The sequence below is a fragment of the Dermochelys coriacea genome, chromosome 9, assembly GCF_009764565.3.
Source record: "Dermochelys coriacea isolate rDerCor1 chromosome 9, rDerCor1.pri.v4, whole genome shotgun sequence".
Lineage (NCBI taxonomy): Eukaryota > Metazoa > Chordata > Testudines > Dermochelyidae > Dermochelys > Dermochelys coriacea.
The window spans coordinates 64,764,935-64,777,317 of record NC_050076.1 but is presented as its reverse complement, the minus strand read 5'-3'; the positions used below and the strand labels follow the sequence as shown (position 1 = coordinate 64,777,317).

General features: G+C 43.9%; 1 protein-coding gene across 2 annotated transcripts in view; it reads right to left on the bottom strand.

Annotated features, from left to right (window-relative positions):
- The window catches only part of GABRA3 (gamma-aminobutyric acid type A receptor subunit alpha3), a 134,011-nt gene that overhangs the window by 43,385 nt on the left and 78,243 nt on the right, over window positions 1-12,383 (bottom strand). For both annotated transcript variants that reach the window (XM_043492271.1, XM_038417440.2), the window contains exon 4: window positions 4,455-4,522. In XM_043492271.1, coding sequence (XP_043348206.1) covers window positions 4,455-4,522 — 68 coding nt within the window. The remainder of the gene's footprint in view (window positions 1-4,454; window positions 4,523-12,383) is intronic.

The window sequence follows — 12,383 nt, the reverse complement described above, 5'->3', positions numbered from 1 at the left end:
ATGTTTCATTTTGACATTTTCAAAATGCAACTTTCTAATTTTTTCAGGTTAAATTACTTTTCATCCTTTAATTTTTAAAATAAAGTTCAAAAACATTTTAAAATGGTGGAAGCAAAACATTTCATTCACACAAAAACAATTATTTTTCAACTTTTCACTTCACCTGTAATTTTCAGTCCAACCTGAAATTATTTTTTTTCTGACTTTTTGAAATTGCCAACAAAGTGAAAAATTTATTTGTCCAGCTCTAAAATGGATGTTATTCCATTACAATCAATGGAATGATGCGGATCTACTAGAGGTATAGATCTATGCCTTCATTTTTTTCTTATGCTGAATCAAACAGAATTCTGACACATGACATCTTCATCCAGATGCTGCTGACCACAAGGTATAAATGCCTAGCATCAGATTCTGCCCTGCTGTATGAGGCATGCAATCCTAGCTAAACAAACAGGAACACAAGAGTGTGCCAGGCCAGGGGCATTTGTTCCCATGATTTCTCCTCTCTGAAATCCCCTGTATATTTTAACCTGCAGTTTGTAGTTTCAACCATGGTCCCTTTGGGAGCCTGGAAGCAACCATCTTTAACAGAGAGTGCAGCAATCTCTCTTCAAGGCCCCCTGAATGATTCTTTGACAGCGTGGGGACAAGAGGCTTAGCAACAAGTACAGTGAAACAAAGCCTTCTGCTCCTTTCCGTGTCAGGAGAGAAAGAGTCCTTCTCAGAGGGAGAAGAGAAATCTAGTTCAGGACCTTCACTCTGATGAACAATTCCCAAACTATACCACAGAGAACACAATCGCAGCTCCTCCTTTTCTCCTTCTGTACTAAGAGTCTTGCATAATGACAGGTTTCAGAGTAGCAGCCGTGTTAGTCTGTATTCGCAAAAAGAAAAGGAGTACTAGTCTCTAAGGTGCCACAAGTACTCCTTTTCTTTGTACTAAGAGTCTAATCCTCAGAAGAAGAGAAACCATGGTCAGGGTCTCTTTCCTCTGCCCCCCAGTGCCCTTCCCATGTGAGTGGAGACCCCCAGTTCAGATTCGCCTCCTCGCAGTTCCTGCACCTACACACCATTCCAGGTGAGCCAAAAATTATAGGTCACATTCTTCTCCATCCAAGGTTGTGACTAAAATCCATGCCAGAAACCTGGCTCAGGTTCTTCTCCTCTGCAGGGCCCCTCTCCAGAGTCCATTCCACAGAAACTTTTTCGATTCTCATCTGTGTTCTAGTTAACAAGCTGAGGGACAGCTGGAACACCTAATATCTGACATTAGTGTGGACTTATCAGCCAATGCTTTTCATGTTGAATAGCTCGTGAGGCTGGAGTCCCTCCCACTCCATGTCAGACAGAAGCAGACAACATTCCTCTGTAGTTAGTAATCAGCTGCTCTCCGCTCTCAACAGCAAATATTATTTGCCTCACCACCCAGGCCCCTCATCATCATTATAATCTGTCTGAATCTGGATGCACAAGGCAGACTTTCAATCGCAGCTAATGATGGCTGTGGTACGCACAGGGGCATGATCATCAGACAGATGCCAGTGTGGTAGGAGTGACTTCCTCACTTTTCTATCTAAGATAGGAAAACAATCCTGAGAAAGGTGCAAGTTAATCCTCCTTTCCCTGTGCAGTTCTCTCTTGAGCACCCATTTCAAAGTGTGCTCAGCACCAGAGCTGCACGCAGTAGCACATCTGCTATGCATGGGCAAAATCTATGGAACTAAAGCATGCAAGAGGAGAGAAAATTTATTATTCTTTAACTGTCTTTCTAATTTTAAATTCATTTTGTCAAATCACACAGTGGAGAATAGTTTCCTCTTTTCAATACCTCATATTTCTTCTTCACGGTTCATTATACATGCTCCCTTAATCAAATATGCTCCACCTTGAAAGTAATTATCAGATACTCCCTAAGGGCTGGGATTGCTGAATATATTATTAGTCTTTGCTGTGGTGTGAAAGAGAACAAGATGGATAGAGAGAACTCAGATGAGATTAATACTCTCAGCTAGAGTGACATTAACTTAACTTTTAACCCTGCAGGGAGTGGTCCTTCCAAAGCAAAACAGACTCCTCTGATGAGGGGAGGCATCAGAATGAAATTCAGAGATTTAATTCTCCTCTAATTCCTCTGATCACCAGTGCTAATAGTCTGAGTGAGGGCCCATTGGTAGAGCAGCAGGAGAGGTGTCCGTGGCTGAATGAACATAGAGAATGAAATCTTCTAGGGTCTAGAGGTTTGGAGGAAGGTTGTTTTAGGACACTGATCCTGCCCAAGCCTGCTTGGATTCAATTCTTGTCCCCCTGCTAGGGAGAACCTTCAAGCCAAAAAGGCATCCAGTAGCATGGGGAAATCCTAGATGAAATGACACTCAGAGATGAGGCAACCACCAGGGTGTCAGTCCCCACTAATGATGCCAGCATGTAATTAAAGTAAACACAAACTACCAAATCCTCTTTTTGTGCAATACAAGCTGCAAGAAATGCTTTTGAGAAAGCTCACTAATAATTATGCTCTACAGTTCTGTTTTAATTAGAAGACAAACTGTTGGGGGAATACAAACCTAGATTCAGTCCTCAGGCCTTTTCATTAATAATTTTCCTTAAACATGTCAGAATATGCCAGTCAGTTCACTTGTTTTCTCTCTCTCTCTCTCACCCTGGATATTTGCCTCAGGCATTTAGGGCAGTTTGGTGAAGGAAGGGGGATGGTCCGCCTCACTTACATAGGGTCAGAATCTGACACTCTTACCGCGTAACTTACTCCATGAGTAGTCACAATGAAGAAAACGGGGCTGGTTATGAAGAAAGATGATACTCAAGATGAGTAAGGGAGGCAGAATCATGCTGTAGGAAGCTCTTGCTCTTTTGGTGGTACCCCCCAATTTGCTTCCCGGTGTTTGCACTCACTGAAAAAACCCCAAAAACACCCTAGCTTCATCAGGCAGGAAAAAAAGGATTAAAAGACAAGATTCGTGCTCCTCTAAATCAAAAGAACAAGCAGGCCTCTAAGTCACGCAGCCTCTTTTTGATGGGAAACGGCACAACATGTCCCAGCAATTGGAGATACAATGAGGTGTCATTGGACCACATTAGAAAATGCTTTTGGCTTCCATGGACGTCCTTCTGGTGATTAAACATGTCTCTCCTCCCCTCTCCCTTCCATGCACCTGGACGTCCCAAATGGCTGCGCTGAGCAATGAAACATAGGGAGAGATCCTGCCCCCCCCCCCCGCGATGTCAATGAAAAATACCCATCAAGGTCAACAGGGCCAGGATTTCACCTTTTGGCCCATGTCTACACAGGGATAAAAAACCTGCTGCATGGCCACAGCTGTCCAAGCCAGGACCAGCTGGCAAAGCCTCCAGCCCAAGCCCAAAAGTCTACGTCATTATTTTTAGCCCTGCAACCCGAGCCCCACTAGCCTAAGACAACTGACCTGGGCCAACTGCGGCTGTGCTGAGTTTCTTTTAGCCCTGTATAGAAGTACTCTTAGCGTGCAAAATAGAGCTGTGTGAATAAGTGATTTTTTTTGTTTTGCTAGCAGTTCTGAAAAACAATAATAATAATAAAAAAATAATTTTGGGTCTACACAAAATGAAAAATTTTCAAGTGTTTTTGTTGAACCAAGAAGTTGAAAATAATTCATTTCAGGGCGAATGAAATGTTTAGTTTGACCCAAATCAAAATGTTCTGTTCCAGTTTGAGTATTTTTTAAAATACTTCTAAATTTTGGAAATTTTGAACAAAAAGTTGTTCTGAATTGATACATTGAAATGATTCATTTTCAAAATGTTGAAATCTTTCGACATTTGTAGAATGTTTTTTGTTGGTGCTTTTTTCTCAGCATGAACAATTCAGCAAAACTGACATGAATCTGCAAAACGTTTTGGTGTTAACAAATCTGCATTTGTCACTGAAAAAGAGCTTTGATTGAAAACCTTCACCCAGTTCTAGTCCAAAGGATACTGACAGAAATTCCTTCACAGATTATTGTACCTAGATTTAAAGTAATGCCAGTGATTATGTTTGGTGGATTTCCAAAAACCAAAATGGAATTGAGAAGGAGATGAACTTCTATTGCAACTGCTTTCTGCACTAAGCTCCCACCAAAAGTAACAGAATGGGATTTCTTGATATTTGTTACTGAGGAATGAGACCTCATCTAGTTCTGTGATTTATGCTGTACGAATTTATGCTTCTTGAATTACTGTGACTGTTGCCCTCTTCAAGATATCTCCAGCTCCATATCTGCTGGCTGCCACTATTGCAAATGACAAATAACAATGCACACTACCCAGATTTTATGATTGAGCAGAAATTTCACAGGCAATTTGGATAGATTTCTTGTCACATTGTTTTCATAGTTCATACTTTTGTCCAATTAACCCAGTACAAGAAGAACAATGCACATTCCCAGAGTCAGACCTCTATGATCTACAGCACCTACCATGTCTGTGTCTGAGACAGGGCCAAAACTCGTCACATAAATGTCTGTCTTGACTTCAGTTACGCTGTCTGGGAAAAACAAGAGAGAAAAGTAATTAGAGAAGTATTTTCATTTGCACAGAAAAGATTTTAGCATTTCATTGTGCTTTGTTTTTTCATACCAGATGCCTCCTTGCTGTAGTGCTGAATTGTCATCACCATCATGTTGTGAACAATGGCCAATTTTATAATTCATAATGGGGCAAATTTACCTCTGGGACAGCTCCATTGACTTCCACAGAGTTACACCAAGGATGGATATATCCTAGTACATTCAGACAGTGCATATTTACATAATATACACAGTCACACAATGCACAATTTTCTATGGTTCTATCCATCTTAAGTATAGAGGTAAACCCTGATGTTGTGAAACTCTAATCCAAAATCCCTTTGTATTTGCCAGCCTGATCAGTAGGCCATTGAATTTCCCCCCAGTTTTAAGAAACCCTGGTTTGGTTAAAGTTTTGGGTTTCTCTGAATGTGCAAGAATCAATATTTGGATTGCCTTTTACTCTCATTGCATTTGCTGTTTTCTTACTTGTCTCTTTCATGAAAAATGATAGCTCTCGAAAAGCTAGTATTGACCTGTCTGCTATAATCTCCTAGCTGCCAGACTTTACTACCTGTATTGATGCCAAGTAACATTTCAGGAAAAGCCCTAATCATTGGGAGGTCCCAACTCAGGAAAGCACTTTGGGACGTTCTTATCTTGAAGCACTTGCTTAAATCCCATTGTCTTCAATGGGAGTAAAGAATGTGTTTAAAGTTAAGCATGTGCTAAAGTGCTTCAAGCCAGGTCAGAGTTAAGTACTGCTCAATGTGAATAATAACAATAGTAGCTAGCTCTTATATAGCACTTTCCATCAGTAGATCTCCAAGCGCTTTACAAAGGTGGTCAGTATCATTATTCCTGTTTTATAGATGGGGAAACTGAGGCACAGAATGAAGATGTGACTTGCCCAAGATCACCCAGCATGTCAGTATCACAGCCAGGCCTCTTGGGTCCTAGTTCAGTGCTCTACTCACTAGGTATCTCACAGAAATGCGACCAAATCTGGCCCTTAGAATGGAAAACTTCCATTAACAGATGTTAATCAGTTTAGGACTAGACTATGTGCTCTCACTTCCTTTGAATGAGACTAGAATGGTACCTCCTGATGGAATTGTCCATTTGAAGCCAGTAAGAGAGATTCCTGGCTTCATCTAAATACCTAGCATTGGCCACTGTTATAGATGTGATCCTGGACTAGAAGATGGCCCACTGATCAATTCAGTTATGGAAATTCCTCTGTTCTCAGAGGGATATTTTGTCACGTTTCAATTTATTTTGCAGCATCATGAGCATTCATTCTGCAATTCAAAGTTTTGCAACTGAAGTAAGATAATGCATTCTGGCAGGGTCTTCTCCATATAGTGGCTAAAATATAGTATACATGTGTTTAGTTATTATGATTGGAGAGCTTCCGAGGCAGCCTGTGGCTGATATTGTTGTGCTATATATGTAACCCTTGATCTTGTCTTGATGCCGTAAAAGGTTAAAGAGAAATATATGTGCAGTATACTTTCTGAAGTACACAGTAGTCAATTAGGCATTTTTCTAAGCAAAGCAAATTACTTTTGTAATTCTTAGGGACTCAGGGTATCTCTCCGTGTCCTTCCAAGCAGGACCCAAAATGAGACACATAGCAGAGAAAAAAGTTCTAATGAGGTGAGAACATGCACTACTTTTTCTCCCTCTTCCCTTTCAGCATTCCTGACATCCATAATTTACAGCACTAATCACCACACTGAGATCCAGCTCCAGCCATGGTCCTTCCTTGTGGTCTGCAGAATGGAATATTTTGAGGCTTAGACAGAAAGGGGTTGAGATGTTGCAAGGGATGGTGGGTCAGCGAGAGGATCTGTATTTTACAAAGCAACCTGCAGGATTCAAGTTTTGGAGAACTGGAAAAGGAATTGATGAGCAGATGTTAGCAGGCTTGTGGGAGGAAGAGAGAACTTTGGGACATGCTCTTGAGTGATCCTGGTGGCTTTATTTCTAAGCTCGCGTTAAGCACAATCCCAAGGAAGATGACAGCACACGTGTTTAATTAAAAATAGGTGTATTTTTTGCAGACCCTTCTTAGTAACATTAGTTTCAGCATAGCTGAAACTCCCACTGCCTCCATACCAAGCTTAGCAATGAGGCCTCTGTAACAGAAATAGCTGAAGAAGAGTGGCTGGGCTTAGGAAGTTGTGAGGGAAAAAACAAACAAACAAAACAAACCTGGATGGATCTGATCTGATCCAGGGTCCCAGTGAATGCAGCCTATTGTAAACTGTCCAGTCCCTAGACTCTACGGTCCCTTTGCTCCTGCAGGATATGGCCCAGGATTTTCCACATCTGGACATTGGCATGTACTTATCCGGTGAGACCTGCATACCTAGGGTGACCAGATGTCCTGTTTTTATAGGAACAGTCCCATTTTTCTGGGACTTTTTCTTATATAGGCGCTTATTACCCCCCACCCGCTGTCCCGTTTTTTCACAGTTGCTATCTGGTCACCCTATGCAAACCTAGGATGAAAGTGCACATCCAGTAACAAACTTGCCAGGTTAGTAAGAGGAGGACAGACAGAACAGCTCACCTCCCTACCCTGCGGCTGACTCATTCACACTCTCTGATAGAGAGCACAAGTAAGGACTGTCGCATGACAGGACCTCACTGTGCAGTGCAAAATAAAGCCATGTATATGATGTACTGGGACAGAGGCTGTTGGATCCAAGTGGATGGGACCATTTGGTAATATCAGCTCCCAAGGGCAATGGGTTTTCCCTGGTCTAGTATGTACTTATTCCTTCCCGTCTCCTTGCAGAAATGATACTTCTTAATATAATATATAGACAGCTGCAATCACAGTGTGACAATGTATTGGACAGTCAGTAACTAAATTAGGTCAAAGTGAATAATAATCAGTGAATAATGATCGAGAAAGCCAGTGTCAGCCATCAGGATGTCCAGCCGTCACCATCCATCAAAGAGTCCATTTAATTAAAACAGTTATAGTCATAGGGATGTTCTGGAAACCACAGGTCAAATGGCCTCAAGAAAAGCATTGGGCAATGGCCTCAAGCTGTAGCCAAGGCTTGCTTGGTGCAGTTGAGGAGGGGAGAGGACAAAGGTGGCTGTAAATATTGCCACCTTTATGTCCCCCTGTTCCTGGGACTGAATGGGGACCAGACCAATTACCAAGGCTACCTCTAAACTAGACCCAGTTGCCTGTAGCCCCAAGGGGATGTGGTAGCAACTGGGGTCATCAGGGCAGAGGGACACCATAGCCATTCAACCACTCTCTCAGGAACGCACCCTGCACATCCTGGCCAAATCCTCTTCCAGTCTTTTTGTCTGTTACAGGCCAGCATTGCATTACCTTCAACACAGAGCACGGTGACTGCACCTTCCATTGTCCGTGCTTCCATCTTGGTCCAAAGATCACAATAGGTCACATCTTACCACCCACACAGAGCTCAGGGGCAGCACCTTGCTTCATCCACTGTGCCCCCTGAGTGAGAGAAACCAATTTATCCTGTAGATCCTCTACATCTAGACTAAGTCACCACTCTGTATCTTGGCCATTCACCCTCATGACATGGCCCTGAGAGCCCCGACTCCTCCACCCCTTTCTAGAAAAGCCAGACACACCCCTCTGCTCCAACAGATTTGGGCACAAATTCCACTCTGCTTGATGTAAACGCCACTGAATTCAATGGAGTCACACCACACCAACACTTCTTGCATCTCAGCAAGGGGTTGGACTTGATGACCCTTGCAGTCCCGCAAACAGTGCTCTGTAGGGGAAAAGGGGACTTCAGTCAATGGATCCCAGAGTCATAGAATTGCCAGCCTCACTGTTGCTCCTTCCCTGGGCCATTCATCATCCAAGCCTCCTCTGTGTGACAGCACCCAGAGAGACCCCATGCAGCTGAGCTTACAGGCATGCTGGCTTCCACAAACACTGCCCCCATGAACTCACATGCAGCTGAACTGCTCCAGTTAAACTGTGCCTGGGGGACATTACTGGCCATATAGGAGAGGCAGAATCAGACTCTCCTTTGAATTAGAGGGATTTCCACAAAAAATAGCTGCCGCCTACGTACAAATTCCAGTTGAGCTGTGAAAGTTGGAACTAACAAAAGCACAAGCAGATCACAGCAAACTACAGTCTTTGGGATTAATGTCATTCATGATCCTAGCAATATTATGCAACCCAAAGACTTCTGCAATGCATTGCTTTTAGCACTGTATGAGTTCACTGGCTCTGTGGTAATGATACATTCTCTCCCTAGCAGAATCTTACAGATATTTAGGTTGGAAAAGCAAATATCAGGAACACATTGCACCTGTTTTTATCTGGGCAGAAAGCAAAGAGCAGCCTTTTCTATTACAGTCCAAAATACAATGCAGAACAGCCTTGCTAATTCTCCCCTTCCTAATCTGCAAACCTAATCATTTGCCCATGGAAATCTGGCTATCTCGCCACACATTCCAGCAAATATTTAATAGCTGAGTGCTGGATCACGGACACTTCAGCACTTTCACCAAATCTGCTGCAGAACATTAAATAACACTTGGTCCTTCTCTAACATCTTCCCGCCGAGCCTCTCAAAGCTGGTTGTACACATTCATGAATGAAGCCTTGCAGTCCTCTTGGAGGCAGGTTAGTGTTATGATCCCTATTTTACAGACAGGGAAACAGAGAAAAAGAGACTTGTACAAGGTCATTTAGGAAGCTGGCAGTTGACCGGAGAATAGAACTCATGAGAGCCAAGTCCTTAGCCCACCTTTCTCCAGTGTATGACGTACGGTGCACTGTGATGCATTGCCAGAAATAATCAAAACTAAACACCACTTGCTGTTGTCTCTTGTCTTCTGTGTAGTTTGTAAGCCTCTTGGGGCAAGGACCATCTTGTGTATGTATACACCTATCACAAGGGCTCCTGGGCCTTGACTTCAGGGCTACAGGGCTACAAATAATAAATAATAATAAAACGAACACGGTGCATGTTGTGATGTCACATCCCTGATTTCCCTATTGTGTTTGCAAGTGGCTATTGTATTTGTTAAATGTTAACATTCTCTAATCCACCAGTGGGCTACTTTCCCAACTGCCAGTGCAATTTATTAATTATCACTAGTATTGATACTGCAGTAGCACCTAGAGGCTCCAATCAGGGATCTGGGCTTTGTAGTGCTAGGCGCTGTACAGACACAAAATAAAGACACAGTCCCTTTCCTAAAGAAGCTCAGGACTAGATGTAACAGATAGCGTGTAATAAACAAATGAGGCAGGATGGCAGAAAGGGGAGGATGAGGCAATTACAATAAGCATCTGAGAAAAACACACTTTGCATGCTGGGCCTATGCTGATTCCAGGTCTGTGTATCTAGGACAGTCATTAACCTGCACGGGGAGGCAGTGTTCTCAAGCGACTAGGACACTAGCCTGGAGTCTGGTGAGCTGCCTTCTACTCTTGCCTCTGCTGCATAACCTTGAGTAGTTGCTTTCCCTCTGTCTTGTCATGAGCCTTCTGCAGCAGAGAACTTCTGCTATGTTCATACAGCACCTGGCACAATGAAGTACCTGTTCCCAGATTGGCGCCTCTACATGCTACTGTCATACAAATAAGAAATAATAATATTAATCAATACACCCATTTGCATGATAGATTATTGACACTGAATACCAATCGGCACAGCAATCTGTTTTAAGCCCTTTGAGGCAAGGACTGTTATTGACATGTTTGTACAGCACCTAGCACAATGGGACCAAGGCCATAACCAGGTTAGGTACTGCTGTATTATAAACTGTTTAATATACCACTGAAGCTGGGCTCTTGAACAATCCACTGATATTTGTTATCACCCTTTGCACCCTGGTGGAAAGGCAGGGAATTCTGTAGACAAGCTAAGCAGATCCTTCAGGGTTTGGGATTCCAACGGAGGGTGTTCTCATTTGTTCGTGGTGAGTGGGAGGGAAGGAGGGAGCCAGACTCATCCTACACAGCTACTGCAGTGTTAGTTAACCAGCGGCAGGTGGTGCACAGTGGGGCCAGTTGTGATGTCCGAAATGGACATATGTAGGTGCCCTCAGTGGCCATTTGCAGCAGTCAGAAAAGATCATGGTATAGATTAGGTAATGTCCACCCCTACCCCCGAGGACCTGTCACTGAGCGTAAGCCTCTCTTCCCCCACACTTTCCACTTCCCATGGTAGTGAGCACAGATCTTGGACTCACACTGCCCAGGACTCCTGCACTGAATGTCATGAGCACTCAGCACAGCTCAGGGTCTGTGGCAGAACAAAGAATTGAACGCAAGGTCTTCCAAGATTCTGGCTAGTTCCCTAATCACTGCACCATCCTTCTTTGCCAAAGAGCGTATTCCCTGATCTGGGTGTACTTGTGTTTCTAATGCCATCTGGAGAAATCTTGCAGGCAGAAGCAATGCACTGCAGGCTGAGCAGAGTTTCCCCCCACCCCCCACAAACCCTAGCGCAGAAGAGTATTCATTAACTCGCCCCTCCTCGCCAGGCAATGCTGCTTGGCTCGGGTTGCAGAAATCCCCCCCGAGCTGGGGCAGATCGTCAATGAAAATGTAAAACAGAGGCCAGAACATCCCTTCCCCAAGCATTACCCTGGTATTCCCAATACCTGCTCCTCTTCAGAAGCTACCCTCCCTCTCTCCAAGAAATTCTCAAGCCAGATCTACCCTGCTTGCAAAGACAATAAATGATCGTATTCACTCGGCACCAACGACTGGATTCGGCTCCCACTGATTCCAACAAGCTGAACATTTACAGTAGCATTATCCAGGGCACTGCAGGGCTTCCCTGCCACAGCATTTGTGGGACATGCCTCATATACGGAGCCAAAGGCCCATTTTCTCTCCACCTCTGGCTGTTGCTGCTGTGCATCATTTAGACTTTGAATGATCCAGTCCCTGCATCTTTTCCTTGCTGGCTCCCTCCTTTGTGCTGCAGACAGAGCCAGCCTGCCACCCCCTCACCACCCACTCATTCCTGAAATCTCCCGTTTAAGTGCTCACGACTCCCTGGGCAAGCGAGGGGGTGGATATTATTTACAAAATGACTGAGTGCTATTTTTATTTGCTTCTCAAAAGCACTAGCTGCAGCTGAGCTGGGATACAAATTATCCTGTCTCAATTCTTCTCCCTTCTCTGGCTGTCTACTGTGGGACTGCCTCTACAAGTGATTAGGGGAGGGAGGGAAGTAAGAAGGCTGTTATTAAAAATTCAGCTGTAATCACCAACTGTTATTTATTTAAGAATCTCAGCCCTAATATAATCTGCTGGTATGTTTGTGTGTCAGTTCGTGGATGCTGCACTGTGATGTGCCGTAGCAGGAGTAATGCAGTGCTGGGGGATCCCAGAGGCTGGGCTGCATTCTAGCAGAGATGATGCAGTCGTGTCTCAGTGTGGGGTGTTCCCAATGGTGTACTGTAATAAAATGGGGAGTGAGGCAGTCCAGGCTTAGTGCAGGAGCTTTCCGAGTATAGTGCCAATATAATGGAGGTTACACAGTCTTGCTTCTGCGCTGGGGTGTTCCAGATGCTGTGCGGTTATACTACAGTGGTGATGCACAACTGCAAAGTGCTGAGGGAGTCCCAGGTGCCGTGCTCATAGACTCTAAGGCCAGAAGGGACCATCATGATCATCTAGCCTGACCTCCTGCACCTCACAGGCCACAGAACCTCACCTACACCTGAAATAGACCTCTAACCTCTGGCTGAATTACTGAAGTCCTCAAATCATGATTTAAAGACTTCAAGTTACAGAGAATTCACCATTCTCACTAGTTTAAACCTGCAAGGGACCCATGCCCCATGTTGCAG